We start from the raw sequence: 22,254 nt of genomic DNA, 5'->3' as shown, positions 1-22,254 counted from the left end.
AGCAAGATGCAACAATCAATCAGGGAATACACTAACTCCTGTCATGAACATATGAGAAGTATATGTACAATTTATACATCTGTAAAAACAGAATTAATGACTGACAGATAAATATTTCACAACAAATTGCATGTATAAAAGATTTATAATGAAGACATTTTCCATGATAAATAAGGAAAATCTCACTGCTAGAAACTACGATACTGTCTAAATAGTTAGTGAAGACAGATCTTAAAAACAGCTTTCAATTCTCTAGAAAATAAAACAAATGCAGAAATATCCATCTTGTGACTTAAGCATGAAGAAGTGGAGCCGATGCACAGAAACACACAACAAAATGATTCCAATACAGGATGATGCGGCTCTTGCTGCCTGTTGCACTGCTAGTATACTCCGGGGCTATTGCGGATCCCGCAGCAGAGCACCATGGTGAAGATCATCTCAAAGATCTAAATGTGAAAGATGAAAGCAGTTTAATTCAAAGGGAGTATTCCAGTACCTGCAATGTTATCACAGCTGATGAAAGCAGAGATTTAGACAAATGCATTTTCAATCTAATACCCACCATGATGACAGCAACGACCAAGGCGGCCAGACCGATGACGTAGAGCTTCTCAGAGAAGAGCTCGATCAGTTTATAATGACAGCTCTGACAGGGAGAAAGAGGGAAAATAAGGAATGCTGACCATGCCACAGTAATGAATGAGAATGCTCTTCACTCTGCACACATACTGTTACGGCTCACTAATAACTGAGAGCAGAGCCTGCAGTCAAAACAAGGTGGAGAATATCCGCTTGTTCTGATCAGTTTTCTGAATGGTGAATTAAATGATTTCTGATAGCAATGTTCATATTAACAGTTATAAGAGGATACAAGTCATTGTTAATGGTATCACCAAGTTTGGTCATTTACTAAATATGATGAGGTGTATCCTTGCATGTGTCATGTCAGAATCTCCAAACTCTTTTTAAAATCATGATGACAAGTAATTGTCAAAGAATAAAAATCTGACATTTTAGCCTTATTTTACTGTGTTTTTCTATTCGTGCATCTGTGTATGCTTTCACTGCACCGGCACTGTGTATGGGATCATTGCCATGCTGAAAAATGAAGCCCTTGCCAATCAGACGTTTTTCATACGATATTAAAGTCTGATTCTACTTTTCTGTGTTCGGAATTTCAGCAATTCAAGATTTCCAACACAACTAACTGAAATGATGCCTCCACTGTGTTTTATCGATTGGTTGTAGACACTCACTGACGCTGATTTTAACCCAAAGTTTCAAATGTTTTCATTCATCACTTCATTTGACCTGTTGCCACTGATTTCCAGTCCAGTTTGTGTGTATTTTTGCATACCTCAGCCTTTGCTCGCTCTTTCACTTCCTTAGGCAAAACAGGAAGAATTGGCTAAGAATGGCCTCTTGACAGCTATCCTTCCACTCAGACCATCTCTGATGACGATTCAGGGAACAGTGCATGGGTCAACTGAAGAGCCAGATGCATCTAGTCTTTGCTGAATGTTTTTTCCTGTTTCTTAAGGTCGTGGCTCAGATACTGTTTATCTGCTATATATAAACAGCTTTTTCTAGGCCTGTCACTTCTTTTGTTCTCCAATTGTTCACTCTCCTCAAATCTTTAAGGACACACACAGCACACAGTGCTGAAATATGCTAAGTTTTTAACAAACATTTTTTTAAGTCACCATGTTGGTGCAAAAGTGCAACTTTATGCCTGTCAAACTGTGTTTTTTGTAAATTTAACGAAAGAAATGGGAACAACTTTGTGTTTTTATGATAGACTGACAGCAACAGTGGCTAAAGAGGCAATTCAATATTGATTCTTTGCTAAGTTGTCTGTTATGTGTAGCAATAACACTGATTTGTTCCTTGAGCCTGAGAGGTGTCTTAAGAATATTGCAAACTTGTTATACCTGAAATTTCTTAACATTAACATTTTCTGTCTAACGTGACCGCACTGCAGTCACTGAAAAACCAACAAAATACCTACAAATCTACAAAACTACAGGAAAAAAAACGTGAATCCTACATAGTAATGAGAGCTAATCAGCTCTGCAACACTTGCTTGGTTTCAGTCCAGCTGTCCCTTAGGGAGATATCACTGCAAATTAAGACAAATCCTAAAGGGAGTGGTCTCTCCAGAGTGACAGTCCATGATGAGTAAGGAATTACTGAATGATGTGAGCACACATGTGATTCATTTGCTGTGGCCTTCACGGGACTAAATGTATTTTAAATGTACTTGAACATATTACATTTGGGACATGTAGCAACCCAGTTCCTTAGTAATACTTTACAGTGATTTTTTTTTAATATTACAAAAATATAATAAACAAGCTTACATTAGTATTAATGTTGTTAGTAGTATTATTACTACTAATACTTGTTTGTGTGTTAATTTATTTCGATCATGGAAACAATATACAAAGTTCATTAAGCAAAGAAAAGAAAAAAAATGCTTTTCAAAATAAAGCTAATACATTTCAATATTGTTTCACCTGTTTTTAGTTACATATTGAAAAGGAGTGGGAAGACAACAAAAGATTTGTGCATACCTGAGATCTCAACTGAAAATCCTCTGGAGACTTTGTAGGACATAAGGTGGTGGCAAGTTGTAAAAAGAGAGCCGTGTCGTCTCCTTTACCGCAGCAGTCGAGCTGAACAAGAAAGAAAACACAGGAACATGAAGTCAACAATATTTCTGTACCCTGTCATTTCAAAAACAAAGCAGCAGGGCCAAAAAAAAAAAGAATGTGATTATTTTTTCCCCCATCATTTCGTACCGTTTTGTGGAAGACATCCAACACCTTGATGGCGCTGTCTTTACTGGCAGACCCAGACACATCCATAGCCTTGATGTACGCAGAGTCGTAGAAATTGATCAGTTCTTTGGAGATCTGTGAATAATCAGGAGTGGGGATGGGGTGTTTAACAGACACAGCAACAAACAGAGACGATTCACTAGAGGTGCAGAGAAGGAACATCAACGCAGACATCAAACATGCTGTGAACCGTGACTGTGTGTGTGTGTGCTTACAGTGTCCCTGTTCATGAAACCCCAGATTGCTGCAGCCACTTCACAGGCAAATAGGATCACCAAAAAGAAGAAGAACTACAAATCAAAGATATTTATTTTAACTTCAGTGACTCCAAAGATTAAAATACTTTATTTGGAAAAAAAAGTGTCACTTGTGGATAAAACGGTATACTCACTGTGCCCAGAAGGCACTGAGATTCCTGAATGGCACCATAACATCCAAGGAAGCCCACAAGCATCATAACAGCTCCCACAGCTATCAGTATGTACACACCTGTAAACGCACAGTGAGCAGGAAACTGTCCATCAACGGCTTAAAGACATTTGATTTATCATAGCGACAGCGCATCATCAGCACCACTAGAGGGCAGCAGTGTTAGACCTGCAAGTTCCCACTGCTCGCTAGTCCACTGCTCATTGTTTGGGTTTTGACTTCCTGATGACTCTGTAGAATGAAACTGTTGACATCCTGAAGGTAAGATTCCAGATCCTGACTAAGAGAGGCAGAGATGACTGCGTGCTTCCCTTAGGGGAGGAAATTCCCTTGAGACACCCTCAACCCCCCTCTGTACTGACCTCTGACCTGGACCATTATACTTCCCCAGGAAACAGAAGGACAGACACTCACTGACACCCACCCACAAATGTACACACATTTTTTTTATTTGCAATTTAAACTGGCATTATGTTTAAAAAATATATATTTTAAATGTAAATGGCACATAGCCATAATGGAGGCACTCCACACTAGCAGAAAGTCAATGGATGGTAATAAAGCTCCAGTTACAGCAGAGGCCCGGTTTGTGTTTTCTGCAGCTTAAAGGAAAAAACACTGTGTGGGTGCTAAAAATCTGTTTTGCATTATCGGTGTAGGATTATATAAAAAGTAAATTTACTTGAAATGCAATAAAGTCTCCTTCAGAATTACTGTGCCCTCTAATCTCTTCTCGTGTATACATGAGTTGCTTTACTTATTGGTGATAACATGAAACCAGTAATTTGACGTCGGTTGCCTCACATGAAGCCAAGTGTAATTGCTTTATTTACTGTTAGAGTCTCTAAAGGAAATTGACTGTGTTTTATAGATTCAGCATTTGCGTTGTAGGAAAAAATTTCATGTGCAGCATCAGTCATGTGGAATTGTCTCCTAGCAGGCGTTGCATTCAACTACACCCAGCATGAAAGCTGTGCTGTAAGCACTGTGCGTACTCGCTTTCTACCACTTTTGTGGAGATCTCCTATTAAATGGCAGCATATTTGTGTTACACCAGGAAATTTGCCCACGCAAAAGAAACACACATACAAAAAAAGAATAACTGCAATCAGTTTTCTCCAGAGGCATCACGAGAAGGGTGCGGGTGGACACCGCTCAAACACACACAAAAAATCTTAATGAAAACAAATTATCAGCATGAATAAAAATCTAGAAGATATAACATTCCTGACAAACTGCAATTTGTTTGATAATAATCTCATGATATCCATCCAACGAGCTATAACTTTAAGAATCCTTTTAGAGATTTTCTGCTATTTTACAGTTTTCTTATTTCTTCTGTAGCTCAGGTTTAGATTTCAGAACATGATATTGGATAACACAACATGATAGGCACAATAAGCAAGAAATTCTCATGATACTAAACCATTCATTCATTTTCTTTCACTTATTTTATTCAGGGAGCCTATCCCAGCTCTCACAGGGTGAGCGGTGGGGTTAGGCCCTGGGCAGGTTGCCAGTATGTTGCAGTGTTAACACAGAGACAGGCATGTGTTTGGACTGTGGGAAGACACATGCAGAAAAGTTCCAGCCTAGATTCACTCCCATGACTTTCTTGCTGTAAGGTGGCAGAACTAACCACCGCACCACCTAATATTAGACCAGTACTTCCCAAAGTACCCAAAGTAATCTCACCTTTTAAATCCCCAAGAGTACAGAAGATCTCATATTACGAGATGATGTCCAAAGACTAGACTCCTGAACCATGTTAGAGGGGAGTGAAACGATATCTTCAACTATGTAATTCACAAAGCATAAAAGACTCCATATAAAGGGAAAAAATTCAAACTAGGAATATGAAAATCAGTCACAGCCCTTTCTATCCTACATTTACAAACTTCAGAGGGCAGCTGCTAAAGTTAGAGCTGCTGGACTAAACTAGCAGCGTGCAGTGTACCGCTACTTTTACATAAGATGTGAAGGGGGTCTTCTAGCGGTGCTTTTAGTGGGAAATGGTTCGTGAACAGTCTGTTTCTGGCTTTTCTATTCTTGTGTGCATAAAAAAACAAAGCACACCGATCCTCTAATGTGGCCTGACAGAGCAGTCTAAAAAGGGGACAGACAGTAAGTGACTCTGACTCTGTTGCATCTGCAGGTCTCCAATACCTCACACTGTACCTCATTTATCACGCAGAACTATCTCCCATCCTTAGATCTGCGCTCTCTGTGTGTCGACTCACTACCCCTCCTTTTTCGTTCTCTTTTGTCGCGCTGTGAAACGGCTACCAGGGCCAGTAACCCGGCAACGCGGCAAAGCAGGCATTATTTCCACTGCCTTCCATTACTATGACAACACCTTTTGAAGCTTGAAGGCTATTGAGACTTTAAGGGAGACAGGCGATTTTAAACCCCCGGGGTAGTTCATTTATTTCTTGTCTCAGAGTGTAATCTCCCCAAGTGGTGGTGGTGGGGTGGGCGCCAGCTAAAAGCCCCACTTGCTCGTCTCATCCAGTATTTAAAAAGGGAAAAGTCAGGAGCAAGACAACGGAGACGAAGCCTGTTATACAGCATGTCAGTGGAGAAATTATGTGAGGAGGGTTAGTTGTTTAAAAAAAAGATCTATTTGGCTTTTCTCTTGTTATTTCAAAGACTTTAAAACAAAAAGGGCAGACAAAAGAGACACACAAGGACTTTTTCCATTTTTCTGACCGAAGCGGCTTGTTTGAATCAGAGGTTGAACCGAAAGCCTGCATCAGGACCTAAGTGTAAGATAAATAAGGATTATTATGAACATTGAAATCACGCAAGCTACTCGAAAAATTCCAAGAAAAGGGGGAGTTGCAAATGAACATAACAGATCCAATTTAAAATAAAAAAGTGGACCACCCAAAGAGCTTTACACACATGCTGATATATCAGGGGCAGTTTGGGGGTTTGACTCACTGGGCTACAGAGGTGAGAATAGTGCAGTTAAAAATACAAGGAAATGTATCTACTTCCTGCCACTGAAAATAGTGGTCTAATTGGTTGGCTCCTCTCTCATTGTGATTGTACTGTCAAATATGGTGATTTATCATGAAGCCGAACATGGGGGCATGTATAAAGACAACTGGCACTTTTAGAGTTCACAACATTGTGTAAACCTTCTGGGTTTAGTCAGCTCTTGGCTTGCCTTATAAGCTTTTATCCCTTGTTTTCCAGTCCTGGCTGTAATCTCATATTTACATACAGACATGAGAGGGGGAATTAATTCTTATCTGCCTCTAAGAGCCTCATTAAGCATGTTTTGTAGAAATGTACAGTACGAGGAGTTGTAACACTACCCAGACCAGACTACTGTCAGCTGCCACAAGTAATGGGTTCAAGCTCTGGTGAAGAGGCAGGATGGTGTGTATTTTCAGTCTTACATAAATACCACTTTGGTGTGCCAGCATGCTAAAAACATCCATTCCAAACTCTAATTTGAGGGATAATGTGCAGATGTACAAGGTTTTTTTGAATTATGTAAGGGCGTATGTCTAAGGGACAGGGGAGGAAAAAAGAAGAAGCAGTCTCTTGATCTTGCCTGGGTGGGCCCCACTTGCCGCCCTGCCTTTAAAATCACGAGTGTGTCTCGCCTCTATAAAAAGCACGGCCCGCCTTTGCTCCGTATACTTACTGAGGAGTAAGTATGGGAGCGCAGCAGGGGCCCAAATGTAAATTAATGGGCTCACTAGAGTTCACCACCACAACAAACCAAGATCACGGACTACTGACATTTTTAAATTGTATCATGTATTGTAGGTTTCATGGCCAACCTTAGGACTTCTGAGGGCAGTGAAGGAGACGTGCTTGCAACCCATAACCTTAGTTCATGTCGTGGGCATGACACAACACAAAGGTTAAAAAATGCAAAACATGTGCAGTTACAGAGATGGAGCTGCGGTTCAGTAGTGCAGAACTCCTGAATTTTCCTGAGGATAAAATACTTTAAAGTGTGAACAACAGAAGGCTCATGATCGCTTCAGCTGCGCTCTTAGACCACTTTCTCAAAGCCAGCATGTGTTTAAACATCTGTCTGAAGCATCTGGCCTCTCTCTTGAAAGAACATCAAGGCTGGGACTTTTTCCATAAACTGAATCAGAGATGTTCTCCTGCATGTGCCTTACAGCATGTGGACTGAGGTGTAGCTCCTGGCCCTGCCGCTTTTAATTCATGCTGCGGATGTACGCAAGTCCTGTTTCCTGGTCTTCTTAGAGGTCGTGTCACGCCTACTATTTCCAAAATATCTGGATGTCACTCACAGCTCACCATGAAGCACGTAAGTTAAATTTGATCACTTTGTTAAATGTAAACTTTCCATCATGATAAGGATGAAAAACGAGGGCAGAGCAGTTTCCTTATATGAAGTAAAGTATCCTTAAAATAGAAACCTGACTCTGAATGAGAGGGTGGTATGAGCTATAATGTAAGAATCCGTAGATGCCAAAATGAGGCCACTTCACTCTGTGAATATTTAGCTTTGAAACATAAAATATTAACAGCTTTCCCAACATTAAATCTGGGCACAATCTCCCTGTGGTGTTAAAGCCACCTCAAAACTGGTCTAAGAATAATCTACTTGTGGTAAAAGTTTTGAAGACCAACTCAAAACTATGATTTCCATGAGCTCTGTGTGTGTTAGGGAGGGGTGTATTTCAGGACAGTTGGTGGCTCGCAAATGTTTTCTGGTCCCACCCAAAAAGAATTAATCCCCAACACCTGCCCAATTTTTTAAATACTCCTTAACAATAAAGTTCACTTTTTTTTTAATTTCTTCCCCTTTAAAAACATAATTACACATACTTTTCTTTTTTTTTTCCACATTTTCTCCTGGTTGTCCACACCTCTCCTCTAGCAGCCCTCCTTGCCTCACTACACACAGTCCTGAGGACCAGTTCACTATTATTCAAATTATTGGTGTATACTCACTGATATAGAAGGTGCCCGGTGCCTGCTGATCATCAAACTGAAGAATGAGGAGGTTGCTGGTCTGACTGTCGTGGCGTAGCCACAGAGCCACTCCTAAGATCACACCTCCGGCCAGCTGTCCCAGAAAGAAACAAAAAAAGGTTTTTAATTGTTTTGTTTCATATTTTTTGGTCACTTTGATGAATCCTTTATGAGGATCAGACCCACCTAAGTGTCTGAAATGAAAGTGAAAAGGAAGCATGAATATTAAAATCATCCTGTAGTTTTTAAATTTTAAAGACTTTTTAGAAAAGACCCATCAGCATGTTTTACATGTGACAGCACCGTGACATCTAAGACAACATGAAAGCTGACTTTCGGGAGATCAAATCCACACCAAAGCCTTTCTGCTAATATCTGTGTGTGTGCGTGTGTGTGTGACCTGTCCCCCTGTCATTTAAGAAAAGAAAGGACATCCTGACACCTCAGTGACCCACGACACAGACATGTCCACGCAGCATTGTTTAAAATCGACTCAACTTCAACTCCCTGATCTCTCTTCTAAATTATGTATCTGATGAAGCAAAAATATATTGACAAGTGTCATCATAGAACAGCTAAAGTGCACGTAGCTCCTGTTATTGTTCACATGCCCGTGTTTATATCTGCACTTTTCTTTTCGTTTCTTTTTTGTGTTTTTTGGCCATGGCTGAAATCCATTGTTCTCAGCAAACAGGAAACGGAATCCTCAGCGTGAAAATAGCAAAATGAGGAAGAAGGGGCTTAGCGCTTTTACAATGACAGGCACAGCAGTGAGGCCAGCAGAGGAAACACTCAATCAAGTGCAGCATGTCCAGGATATGGGCATTCTGTTCGTCCTAAAAACAAAAACACACTCTAAACAGGCAAACCAAATGGAAATCTAAAAACACCCCATGCAAATGGTCAATTCTGCACTTAAAATGGATATCTATAGTTTGCAGTGATGTACTGATGTACCCAGATTAGGCTGTTTAACTACTGTGGCTTGTCCCATATTACTGAAGCAAGGAAAAAAGGGACTGCCTTGAGAAGAGCTCAGTTTACAGGGTGAATGTACTAAAATGATGTGAAATTTCACACAGTGCAGTCTGAGCACGATGTTTAGGAATTAAGGAATTTGGGAATTACTCTAGGAAAAGGAAACAGTCGGAGGGAAACACCTATTCCCGTCACCTAAATGTCTTTCAGTCTTTTTTTAAACTGAAATCTTTTTTTCTTTTTTTTGTCTGGAGTTCACAGTTAAGGTGAGCACTGGTTAAATCAACGGTGGACCTGAAGTACAGATGATGAGTGACAGGCAGAGAGTACAATCCCGGTAAAAAAGACTGGGAGGGGGGGGGGGAAGAGACACCAGCCAGCCTGGAGGGCTTTTACCTCCCGGCTCTTTCACTCACTTTTCCCCGTTTGCTCAGTCAGGCTGAAAAGAAGTTGATGAAGGTTGGGAGAGCATTTTTAGCTCCTGCCAAGAGTTTGTGCGCTGTGCCTGTGTGGATGGATGGATGCTGCCCTTCTCACTAAGAGGGAGCAGCTTAATTTGTAGAGCAGTTCAGGAGGGAAACTCCTCTGTGCTTATCTTTTTGAAATTATTTTAAGCTATGGTCTTCACAGATGTGTAAAATTGCAGCTGTTAAATCAGTTAAACAGAAAACGAGAGAAACAAAAGAAGAAGAAGCAGAGGAAGTCTACGTTACTCAAATAAATTTAGAACTAACGTCGGAGAACAAAAATATGGTCGACTCACCCAGAAAATAAAGTTAAAGAAGAATAACATATATTTAATGCATTTCGTACAGCCCGTAACAGCCATGTTTCCAGGTCTTGTCAGCTCGTCCTTACGCCCAAATCAAACAAGTTGTGAGAGTGAGAGGAGTCTACTTCCCAGGATCACACAGTCACTGCCGGGGGGTGGGCTCAGTTTGTTCGGCCAGCTGGGCTGGAAGGACTCATACAGCAAACTCCTCCTTTATAATCAAGAGTGAAAACCGAGACGGGAGGACTGCCCACCAAGTGAACTGGACAGGAGGTGGCCGAGTGAATAACAAGTTGCCCATCTACCCGAGTGAGCAAGTAAAAAACCAATGATTTCATAAAATGTGAACACACTAGGGAGTATTCCAGATTTAAGAAAGAACGAACGAACGAAAGAAAGGACAATTTTTTAAAGCAACTTAAATCAACTAAATCACATATTCAAAACAGCTTTAAAAACACTATAAAGCTATAAAACTGGCATTTTTAGAAATATCTCATTGTTTGTTTTTGTTTTGTTACTTACTTTTTTAGTTAGATTATGGAGCAATTCTGCCAACTTTAATTATTATGTTTTTTAATGTTTGAAATGATTCGGACCATAAAATTTCCTTGCTTTGAGCAGTCGCGCCCTCTGCTGGCGAATTAAACACGATCCTCATCGACTAATTATTTAGGCGCGCTGTGCAGCACGCAGACTTGCGCAAATCTTGAATCTTCTCCGGTCTTTGTGTTCATATCTGAGCTCTCAGCTCTTGTCTGAACTTGTCTGCAAACCACGAAGCTTTACCGTCTTCTAATAGTGTTTTTATGCTACGAGCAGATGTGCGCGTTCATGGCTTCAGGGTCACACCTTCTCCAGCCAGCTGTGCGTGAAGATGATGAAGACCTTCCCTGGCAGCATCCGGACTGTTAGAGGCGCTAACCCTGCATTTACCCTCTGGGCGACGACGTTCAGCGAGCAGGAGGAGGAGGACAAGTAAAACTGAGCAAGGATGATTATTTGAGCATCCTTACAGTAATTGGGGGATTTGACAGCGTGTTTTTAATAAACGCAGGGCTCTCCACTGGGCATGCTCCATCTGTGCTGAGAGAAGAGCTGTGCTCGGTGAGAATAACTGGCCGTTTGGGCGTTTTTTCTTCTTTTTTCTTCTTCTTGGGGGAGGTTTGTCGCCCTCTCATCTTTGATTTTCTTTATCAGCAGTGCAGGGAACGGGGTGGTCCTCCCATCAAAAAGAGCGATGGATGTGTTCTTCTCAGCGATGCATGAACGGCAGTGAAGTCTGTGAGCGAGGAAGCATCTCAGCGCTGAGACAAAGACCTGCTGCTTAGTGGCGGCGTGTCGTTAAATTCAGGAAGGGAGCGGGAGTGTGAAGGAGGTGAGTCTGTAGGCAGCAACAGAAGGACTGAGCAGCTCCATCAGGAGCTTTCCACCCAGCACCACTACCATCATCATCACCGCAGTCACCTTGCTGTGAAAGTCATAAACCTTCCTCAGGGCTGATCTATCAACTGTCGCATACTAGTGAGTTTAAAGAGCTGGATTTATTCTGTCGGCGTTTTCCCTCTCTTTATATATCTCTTTCGACATCTTGGATTTATCGATGATGTGACGTCCATTCTTAATGTGATGCCATTGGCTACATTGGGTTTTGGATTCGGTTTCTCTACCTTCCAGCGAGCTTGGCAGCCCTGAGCGTTTTTGATCCTCCAGCTGAATGAATGAATGAATGGATGCTTGCAGAAAATTCAGGGTTTAGAGGGGGATGCGTGTCAGACTGCCCCGATTTCTTTCACAGCTGCTGAGAAAAGGACTGGTTGCTTTGTGAGCTGCTTTCCTTATGTAATTGTTTCCGTCACCCTGATCACTCCTGTGCATGGTCTGCACTGTGCGCCTAGACTTACCTTTGCGATGAAGGGAACTTATTGGAGAAATGCCTAGGGGACGCGATGGGCCTGAGCGACGACAAGGATCGCATTGTGATAAACGTGGGAGGGATCAGACATCAGACATACCGCAGCACCCTGCGCACTCTACCTGGCACTCGCTTGTCCTGGCTGGCCGAGCCTGATGCGCCCAACCACTTTGACTATGATGCCAAGATCGAGGAATTTTTCTTCGACCGCCACCCTGGCGTTTTTGCACATATCCTTAATTACTACAGGACAGGTAAACTGCACTGCCCTGCCGATGTCTGCGGGCCGCTCTATGAGGAGGAACTGGCCTTCTGGGGGATTGATGAAACAGACGTGGAGCCATGCTGCTGGATGACCTATCGCCAGCACCGGGAGGCAGAAGAGGCCCTTGATAGTTTCAGCGGGGGGGGCCTGTTAGACCTGGGGAATGATGATCAGGAGCCAGACCAGGAGCATGCTGAGGATGATGTGGATGAAATGACGAGAAGGCTGGCTCAGGGAGACTCTCCTGATACCAGGAATGGGAGCCTGTGGAGTCGGTGGCAGAAACGGGTTTGGGCTCTGTTTGAGGACCCTTACTCCTCTAAATATGCAAGGGTGAGTCACTTTTAAAAATGTCCTTGTGTCATTGTTTTTCTTAAATTAAATTAAAGTATATATTATGTATGTTATGCAAAAATGCTAAAAATGTTCTGGTGTTGTTGTCATGATGCATTAAAAGTAATACACTTGTTAATTGGTCCTCTTCTGCTCCTTGATGGTGAAACAAAGGCGTTTGGTGGTGGGCTTTTGTAGAAAGGGCTTTTGATGACCTTGAAATTGCTCTTCTGAGGGTCCCCACAGCAGGTCGATGAGAGTGCATGTGGGAGAAAGAGGAGGAGAGGGGGGAAATGAACCAACTTCATGTAGAAGAACCATTTGCATGAAAATCATCACTTCTGTCCTCCTCTTATCTTGCTGGAGAAGATGAAGAAACTCATTTTGAATCTCACAGGTCTTTAGATAGATATTTCCACAACACGGGGATCCCAGGGCAGGCTGGCTTTTTTGGTTAAATAGGTCAGCTGCACATTAGGAAACCAGATCTTTGGCATCACCACATTTTCTTTCTGTGGCAGACCTCCAGACAAAATTAGGTTGCTGTTAGGGGTGACATTTTTAGTCTTTGTCATGGGCACTTTTCCATCAGGGTGTAATACTTGCCATTGGTGACAAGGACAACTTTACACTTTTTTTTTTAATATATTTGTAATTTTTTTTGGACCATGAGCCCCTAAAACAACTGCTGTGCTGCATGCTGCTTTAACAGCTGCTGTTGTAGCTGTAGTAATTAGTTATCAGGCACCAATCCAGACAGAGTAAACTGCATTGACTTGTTCTCACTCTTCCAGAAAGCATTATGGAATCAGTGCCACCCCCCACCCGTCACATACACACTTCCAAATTTGATTTTCTTCACACAGGAAAGATTCCCCCAGCAGAAGCTCAGCTGTGTCCTACATTTAACAACAAGCATGACAAAAGCAGAGCAGGGATCGACTCCACAAAGACAGGCAGAAAGATTAATTAGAAGTGAGCCTCAGAGTTAATTACTGACTCTATTCACAGTAGATACATCAGTGGAAAAACCCTTGCCACTGCACAGCACAGTAGACCCATGGTTTTCTGGCAACAGTGAGAATTAGCCAATAAGGAGCAAACAATCGTCACTTGTTGCCCTTCCTCCAGGCCACACTGTTCCTAACTGTCACACAGACACATCATTTAGGAGGCAGTCTGATGAGACACAGCGTTTGTTTAACAGTTCGAAGGGTGGGATGTTCAGAGGGTTGAGCGAGCCTGCTTGTTAGGAGGAATCAGGGGCAAAGCAGCTCAAATTATGAGGCTTTATCGCACTGGAGTTTGTATGGTAGTGGCAGCAGTGGTGACTTGCCTCAATTAAGGATTGTTTTCATAATTGTTTTTAATTTTCTGTGTCAAAGTAGAGAAAAAAAATATGGTTAGTGCAACTCCCAAAAATTCAAATCACAATGACATTTAGATTACAGTCGCCTAAAACACAGCAAGCCAGCAGGTGTCGATTATGACTCCAACGTGTGCAGTTGGTTGAAGTCATTGTTTTGCAGCGTGGTGGTACTGTGCTCTATTACTGTCTAAGGAGTACTTGTTTCTTTTTTCGTGCAGCACATAGTGGAGAGGGGGTGGACAAAAACAACAACATTATGCAATTTGATAAAAACACCACCACTTATTAACGCCTTGAAACTTGGCAAAAAACTCCTCTTACATCATATCTGCAAAAGCTGAACGTTATTATCTCGACCACTGCGTGTTTATTAAAGTCGCCTCACTATTCGATTGCCTGCGAATGCTAAGTGCTCCACGTTCCTTTTGAATGCGTAAATGCTAAACATTTTACGCCAAATTTGTGTTACATAACAGCGTGTAGATCCACATTGTGAACTGGGATGTTGTCTCTCTGAACAAAGAGGACAGCTCTGCTGACAGGAGTTGGTGCTTCTGCAGTCAACACAGCTTCCCTCTGGACCATCATGCTAAGATGGAAGGAAGGCAGGCATTCATAAGGAGCAGTGATTTCCTCAGCACGGGGCAATGAATTGCCACTGATGAGACATGATGATGAAGGCCTGTTTTCCATCTTCTTCTTCTTATTATATTGTGCTGCATCGCCTGTCTTAGTGGCCCACTTTGAATGAGACCGACTGACAAGTACAGATCATTCCCCTCTCTCAGAGGACTTCATGCCCAGACCGGCCCTTTTCCAACTTAGTCATTCATTATTCCTCCCTGCTACTTAACAAGACTGTGCATTAGTTTGAAAGGTACAGCAGGGCCTCATTTAAGGAAGGTTTTATGCATGAGTCGATTGCTATTGATCCAACATTTGCAATTCATAGGATCATTAAGCAGATATTTGCTCTTCCTGTGCACTTCTCTGTCCATCTTTTTTCCTCTGATTGAACTTAGATTACTGTTTACTGTTGTTGTTTTTCCCCCCTACAGTAAAGAGCATGAACAATAACACATGCTGTAAACCAGTAGTGCATGAGGACAGGGCTGGGATCAATACCCAGGGGACAGCACTGTATCTGTTACACCCATGTAGTATGGAAGAATAACAGAACCTAAATGTAAAGAAATTTGATCAGCTAATCAATACTAGGGGGTGAAGTACTTTTTTTTTCCCATTAAGGGAAATTATGGCTTCACATAAAAGTCTGTCCTCAGCTCAGTGAGCCTCTCAGCTCACCGTCATTCCCAAGAGCTTTATGATGTGGACAGTATGACCTTGTGTAAGGGAAGACCTGCTGTGGTGATGGAGCTAAAGGGAAGAACCCCAGCTAAATTTAGTCCAGTGGGTTGACACTAGTGTCCTGTCTGCTGCTACTGCTGCTACAGGCGCTTAATAATTATATATGTACCATACCCTTGAAAATGCCACAACCTTGATATACAGCAGATGGATGAGAAGGAAGAACAGCAAGCTTGCATTAATTGTCCCTGTTGCAGTGGCGCTTCAGATTCAAGACACACATCAGAGAGGAGTGCAGCTGGGGTGTTATTGCCACTGTCAAACTAGATGCCACTGTCTGCGATAGAAGATTAAATTGCATTGTGTCTTACTAAGAATGGCTGCTAGGCCGTCAAGCTTGATTACACTGCATGTATTAGTGTGCTCATTCTCCTTTCTGTCCTTCTCCTCTTCCTTCTTTCCTTTCTTTTTCTGCCCCCTAAATATTTCCTGCTCAGTGGGTGGCTCTGGCTTCGCTGTTCTTTATTCTGGTGTCCATCACCACCTTCTGTTTGGAGACCCACGAAGCCTTCAATCCCATCATCAACCGCACAGAATGGGACGTGGTGGACAATGAGACAGTGATGAACACCTACCAGGAGACTGAGACCGCCATCTATCTCACCTACATCGAAGGTGTCTGTGTGGTGTGGTTCACGTTTGAATTTCTAATGCGAATAACTTTCTGCCCAAACAAATTTGACTTCATTCGAAATGCGCTGAACATCATCGACTTTGTGGCCATCCTTCCCTTCTACCTGGAGGTGGGCCTAAGCGGCCTCTCCTCCAAAGCAGCTAAGGATGTGCTGGGTTTCCTGAGAGTGGTCCGCTTTGTGCGGATCCTGCGTATCTTCAAGCTGACCCGTCACTTTGTTGGGCTGAGGGTGCTGGGCCACACGCTGAGAGCCAGCACCAATGAGTTCCTGCTCCTCATCATCTTCCTCGCTCTCGGTGTCCTCATCTTCGCCACTATGATCTACTACGCTGAACGGATTGGAGCTAATCCCAACGACCCAAGAGCCAGCGAGCACACGCACTTCAAGAACATCCCGATTGGATTCTGGTGGGCTGTAGTGACCATGACGACCCTCGGCTATGGAGACATGTACCCTCAGACGACCTCCGGTATGCTGGTTGGAGCTCTGTGCGCCTTGGCAGGTGTGCTGACCATCGCCATGCCCGTCCCCGTGATTGTCAACAACTTTGGAATGTATTACTCGCTGGCGATGGCAAAACAGAAACTACCAAAGAAAAAAAACAGGCATATCCCTCGGGCACCCCAACCAGGCTCTCCTAACTTCTGCAAAACAAGCATCAGCTCCCAGCATCAGAGCCCCATTGCCAATGACGATGTTTTCGAGATAAAGTTTCAAGGTAAGAAACAAGCGTGACATACTTTCTGATAAATGAGTTGTCTCATTTCTATTCATCCTATTTCTATTGTGCTGTTTCACTGTTCGTCTGTTCCCACACTTCAATCAGTTTATGATTCAGGCACGAGATTAAACAAAACGAGTTCTCCGCTCATAACAAATCAATAAAATATGTAATGAAAAGCATATTTGACTGGATAGGCGAATAGAGAGATTCAGCAGACTGTGAGTAATCTTGCTATTGATTTTGCACTCCTTAATGCAGTGATTCACTCCTCCTCTCTCTTAAAACTAACCGGATGCATGTATTTGTAAGATTAAGAAAAGTGTAAGTAGTTTGATGTCCCCCACCCCACCCTTGGTGTCGTTACAGCGAAGATATGTTGACCTTTGATTCAGTTTGCGCTCATAAATCTCCAAGCTTCAATAACAAAGCTTCAAACAGAGCTTCCGCAAAGGAGTGGAAGGTAAACAGCAGTTATGCAGACAGCATTATTGAACGAGTTTATCCCAGTGTGAATTAAGGTAGCAGAACATAAAAACAAACTACATATTCAAATATGTAGTGCTTGAATTAAATAAACAGCCTGTACAGAAAAATCTGATTGTTTGTTTGTTCGTTTTAATTTTTGGTTTCTTTTAAGATTCTAAACTGAACGGTGAGGCAGCTAACGCAGCTCTGGCCAATGAAGATTGCCCTCATATAGACCAGGCCATATCTCCGGAGGAAATCTTCAGCCCCAGCGAGAGAGAGCGACCCTGCTTCCTGGTCACCACTACTACTGAACGCCCCAACCACACAGGGGGCAGAGTGAGGAGGGGTACGTACAGTAACAGCCAATCACAGGCCCCCCTGAGACACTGACACCCTGTAGACCATATAGGCAGGACAAGCCCCCTTTTTTGCCTCTTTGCTGAGAGTTACACCTCAGTTTTTACACAGGCTCTCTCTCTCACACACACACATACACACACACACTCACAGAGACACAGGCACAGTTACACACACACATGCACACAACAACAAACCTCTTTATTACAGCTATCATACACGTTCACAGCAGCTGCTTCTCCTCAGTCATCCTGCTGGGATTTGTATATATTCCGATTCACTAAAACATGTTAAGATCAAGCACAATCACCACAAATGTCCAGAGTAATTGTCCACATCTACATACTATATTTTTTGATACGTGCATAATGTAATACCCCTATTTATTTACAAGTAAGAAAACTATTTTCGAGATTTATATGATCTAGAATGTGTTGTCTTATCTGCCTAAGAAAGTATTTACGTGTTACGCGTGTACCATGTATGTATATGTGTTTTAATGATAAATACCATGCGGAATCCTGACTTTTGAGAACATTGCTCTTGATCATAACGGTGCATGAAGTGTCTTGCTGATGGGTGCTATCAGTATGGTGAAGGAGCACAACACAGATGGATGACAGCTAATATCAGATGTTATTATTAAGAAGACAAGACAAAATTGAAATTTACAGATTTCTATACTTTAATAATGGGGATCGCCCCTTTGTTTTTGTTTTGCTTTTAAATTTTCTATTAATGATAAATCAAAACATTCCTCTAAGAACGTCCTGTAAGTCTCCAGCTGTGTGCAGAAAACGGCATACAGTGTGATATTCTACCTGTAGCTGACGAAACATTCCCTGCCTGAGGTGCCTAGCTTTCTTGACTTTTTAAGTGTTATACTCCAAACCATTCCAGTACCACCCGGTGCATGCTGTTGTACTCCTAATGCACTCAATGCATGGAGAATAATAATGTGTCTCACGTCTGTGTTGACCTGTTTCTTTGGAGTCAAAAACAAGAAAGCAACAGGTGTAGTATAACCAGTGAGGAACACCAAAACACTTTGTCGTGGATTCAGTGCTGCAGTGTACTCAGAACGTTCTCTGTTTTTCAACTGAAGGTTATGAAAAGCCTTGGAGCCTTAACAGCATGTCTGGCATGAGCGGGGATGCCTCTGGAGTGTCCTCAGTGTCCGCCCTGCCCTGCAGCCCACCCTGTCTAATGCAGCACTCACATTCTCCCATCCCATCCATTATGTAGCATGGTTGAGTAGCAGATACAATGCCATTGGAAGGCCAGTCCACACTTCTTATATTTCCTGTCAGATTTTGCTTTCACACTTGCCTTCACACCTGCTTTTGTTTCTTTTTCTTTTAAAATTATTATTATTTTATGTTTATTTTTCTGGAAAATTGTATCTTAACTGTGCTTATACTTAAGCTTCCCAAGTGTTCTCCTTGGGTGTGTCATCATATCATAGACTAGAAAACATTGGCACATGCCACTCTGCATGGGTCACCTCAGTTGCAGACAAAGCACCGTTCTACTTCTTATCACAGGCTAACCACACTCTTTTCCTTGTGTTTACATCATTGCCTGTTGCTCTGTTGCTTTTGATCTCTCATTCTCTTCTGCCAATAACTTATCTCATTTGCTTTTTTGGTTTTGGTTTTTTGTTTTTCAACAACTTTTTTTGTGAAATAAATTTTCATAAGATGTAACCCCTGCCAATAATATGCTGGACATTAATTATACAAGGCTTTTAAAACATATCCAAAAGCTGTTAAGGGAACTTCTCTTAAGTGCTTTGTACGTTGCAAAGTAGAGACGTCATTCTGAAAGTGCAGTCCAGATAATGTTACCCGAGTGGCCATTAGAAAAGAAAAAATGAACATACAGTTCATGATGTCCGATGCAATATGGAGATGATGACAATTCCTATGATGCCAGTGATGAATACATCTAATGTCAACAGAACTAAAACTGTTCATTTGCATGAACTGCATGAGAAATTATGTTCAACAAGAAGCTAACTGTATTGCAATTACCTGTAAGGAGAAAAAAAAAAGGTTTTCTTTCAAAAGCTTCATAAGCTTTGTCATTTTTATGCATTTTGAAACAGCTTTACAAGAGACTCAGTCATAGCAGAGGTTTTTATGTAGCCACCATTCTTTGCCTTTCCCCAAATTCATATATTTATTTTCTTGTATTTATTTGACTGGGGCCTCCAACAGAAAAAAAAATAGCGTGATTTAACTTGAACAATCTGTCATAAAGCCAACTAATGCTGTTATGAGCATAAATAGTTTTTATACAAATATATTTACTGGTAGTCACAAGTTTTTAAAGGGTATCAGTAGACTGCCACCACGTCTATACCGCTGTGCTGCTAAATTAAGGCAGGACTCATGAATTACGAAACAACGGTGCCTTCATACTTGGAGAGGCAAAGTAAAAACGAGTAATAAATTGACATGATATTAACATAAGTGCTCCCAGTGTAGCATCATTACACTTTATTCCATGCTCATAACAGTGTAACAAAAGCTTTATTTATAACCTTGTAGGTGAACCTTGTACCTTTTGCAAAACCCTCGTTCCCTTAATCACAGTTTTAAAAAAAATAGCCCTCTTGGATATTGTTGTTACACCACTGAACACATACTAGGACTTAACCTTTAGTAGGGATACATAGCACCAAGCAAAAAAAAAAGAAAAAAAAGAAGCACTAAAAAAGAAAACCTTAAAAAATCACTTATTAGTCCCCACGTCTTTTGTATAATAAAGCACAAAATATAAGTAAAGGGGACAAGGCAACTCCACAGAGCAAAAATATATTGAGTTAGGATCAGTTGGAGATGTCACGATGACTCGTGCAGTATGTATGTCTATTGATTTAAAACATCAATACTGTTACGGTTACATGTATTGATACTGTCCCAATAATTATGCACAAATTTTTCAGGGCACTTTAACAAATTTCTTCTTCTTTTCTTTTCCTCTTTATTTTTTGTTTTGTTGACCAATCAGAAATGTTCATTTCTAGAAGAAGATAGGCAAATTATAGCAACTAGTTTCTGTTTTTATTCTGAATGAGCAGAGTTTTACATTTTTTGAGTCATGTCTCTTGTGGTATTTAAGTGATGTTATATATTTAAAAAACAAAAAAACAACAACAACAACTTGTTAAGATTTGATGTGAAGAGATGCAGGTGAATTATATGCTCATGCAATTCAAGTGGAGGGGTGGGAAGGAAAAAAAAAGTACAGTGAGACATAGCATGGGCTGTGGGTTTACTTGGGGAAAGGTAAATGCATGTATTTTACATTTATGCAAAAGAAAAGTATTCAAATAAAAATATGTAAATATAAGTCCTTGCATGAAATAAATTTTATACACAATGAGTGTTTAGACTCCGTTTTTATTCAACAGCACATGCATCTACATACATCTTTCCTTTCCTACTAGCGTCCGGCTAGTGTTACCAACTGCTGTTTGACCCTGTCCAGGTCAAAGAGAGCTTTAAAAAAAAAGAGAAGAAAAAAAAGAGGTGACTGTGAGAGCATGACGCAAAGTATAAAAAAACGCATGACAATGACTGAACTACTGTACATAAACCTGTCAAACGCAGCATGATTGGGCATGTTTATTAACCGACTCAGAGTCTAACCTCTGCACACAGACAGTACATTGGTGTCTGACGCCTTCCGCTAAGCATGGGGAACAAAAACCCAAAACATGGTAAACCCATGTTTACCATGAAGAACTAACGGAGCACATTTTCTTTACTCTCCAAGCCAGTGTCATTTCACCTCTCCCTGCACCTGCAGAGGTAGCCATCATCGCCATCATTTCCACCATTATACATAATTTGTGTAATAATTTATTTTTGTTATTGTTGTTTTTTTATATGTTTATAGAAACCCAACGACAGCACCGGAGCAGACAACCAACAGAGTCAGTTTGTGTTATGAACCATGGTGTACCAACCACTATGTGTATGACCCATAACGGCCCATCACCCACCTGATAGTGCTGTAGCATTGTTGTGTGTATTAGTATTTTTAAATGGGTGTGACAGTGACAACCTGTACATCACAAAACTCAGCATAGATGTAGCACAGAGGACGTTTTGTTGTCAAGCCTTATGTAGCTCAGTATCTGTGACTGGTTAATGTGCTGTAATTTGTGTGCCTATTTTTGGTGTGTGCCAGTGCTGTAAATATGCTTTTTGTGTGCTGAAGTTGTGTGTACCAATGTTTTTTGAGTGATCATCAAATATTTGTGTGCTTCTTCTGTCCAAAAGTGAACAAAAAGAAATGTTGCTCCGATTTTAAACCGCAAACCCCCTTCAGCAAAAACCTGTCACGTGTCACGTCAGCCAGACTAAACCGTTGAAAACAAGTCATTAACTTTGCACTGTCATCGTCACACCTTTGTAGACTTTTGCACTGTTTTGCACCAGTGAACCTTTAACATTCCTTCGATATGTTTTCATGCATCAAAGATAATGTCCACAACAATATAGTAATAATAATGTCATGCTTTAAAAAAAAACTTTAAAAAAACTAAAAAACACACCACTCTTACCTTGTATTAAAGAGGCATTAAAATGGCAAGTTGTGCTGTTACAATAATAATAGTTTGTGATGCAAATCTTGGTTTTGCAGGGTAGGTAGGAACGAAATGACAGATTTTTATTTACTGAATGATGGTATGCAGTTGTACTTTGATTATCAAAGACGGCTCCTATATAACATGCATTCTCGTATCAAAGCACAGGCATTTAAATAATTGTTTAATTGACAATCACGTATAATTGGATTATACCTCTTCATCAT

The 22,254-nt window shown here is 41.3% G+C and overlaps 2 protein-coding genes across 3 annotated transcripts; one reads left to right on the top strand and one right to left on the bottom strand.

The window, feature by feature from the left end:
- Positions 1 to 258: 258 nt before the first annotated feature.
- Positions 259 to 10,085, bottom strand: LOC146628008 (CD81 antigen-like). Its single transcript, XM_085359308.1, has 8 exons — positions 9,985 to 10,085; positions 8,223 to 8,337; positions 3,235 to 3,332; positions 3,059 to 3,133; positions 2,805 to 2,918; positions 2,577 to 2,678; positions 566 to 649; positions 259 to 449 (listed from the first exon to the last, which is right to left on the bottom strand). Exons 1-8 carry the CDS (start codon positions 10,048 to 10,050, stop codon positions 384 to 386), a joined length of 720 nt encoding a protein of 239 aa, XP_085215434.1. The 5' UTR covers positions 10,051 to 10,085; the 3' UTR covers positions 259 to 383.
- Positions 10,086 to 11,942: 1,857 nt separating this feature from the next.
- On the top strand, positions 11,943 to 21,443 carry kcnc1b (potassium voltage-gated channel, Shaw-related subfamily, member 1b). 2 transcript variants are annotated; one of them, XM_085359293.1, is made up of 4 exons: positions 11,943 to 12,506; positions 15,681 to 16,596; positions 17,240 to 17,416; positions 21,334 to 21,443. In XM_085359293.1, exons 1-4 carry the CDS (start codon positions 11,943 to 11,945, stop codon positions 21,441 to 21,443), a joined length of 1,767 nt encoding a protein of 588 aa, XP_085215419.1. The 2 variants fall into 2 exon arrangements, with proteins under 2 accessions (XP_085215419.1, XP_085215418.1); XM_085359292.1 differs by lacking the exon at positions 21,334 to 21,443 and adding an exon at positions 18,533 to 18,672.
- The last annotated feature ends 811 nt before the right edge of the window (positions 21,444 to 22,254 follow it).

This window comes from Diplotaxodon limnothrissa, linkage group LG7 (genome assembly GCF_057381915.1).
Source record: "Diplotaxodon limnothrissa isolate DT_005_m linkage group LG7, D_limnothrissa_male_GT1.1, whole genome shotgun sequence".
NCBI lineage: Eukaryota > Metazoa > Chordata > Actinopteri > Cichliformes > Cichlidae > Diplotaxodon > Diplotaxodon limnothrissa.
This window is presented reverse-complemented; position numbering and strand designations above follow the sequence as displayed.

Bases quoted from the DNA above. Each gene is read 5' to 3' on its own strand.
- kcnc1b (XM_085359292.1), top strand. From the start codon at position 11,943: ATGGGCCTGAGCGACGACAAGGATCGCATTGTGATAAACGTGGGAGGG. The intron at 12,507-15,680 runs GTGAGTCACTTT...TTTCCTGCTCAG, and splicing joins ACTCCTCTAAATATGCAAGG to TGGGTGGCTCTGGCTTCGCT. The intron at 17,417-18,532 runs GTACGTACAGTA...TTTCAACTGAAG, and splicing joins AGGGGGCAGAGTGAGGAGGG to GTTATGAAAAGCCTTGGAGC.
- LOC146628008 (XM_085359308.1), bottom strand. From the start codon at position 10,050: ATGGCTGTTACGGGCTGTACGAAATGCATTAAATATATGTTATTCTTC. The intron at 8,338-9,984 runs GTGAGTCGACCA...TTTCTGGGACAG, and splicing joins TCTTTAACTTTATTTTCTGG to CTGGCCGGAGGTGTGATCTT. The intron at 2,919-3,058 runs GTAAGCACACAC...GATTATTCACAG, and splicing joins GTTTCATGAACAGGGACACT to ATCTCCAAAGAACTGATCAA.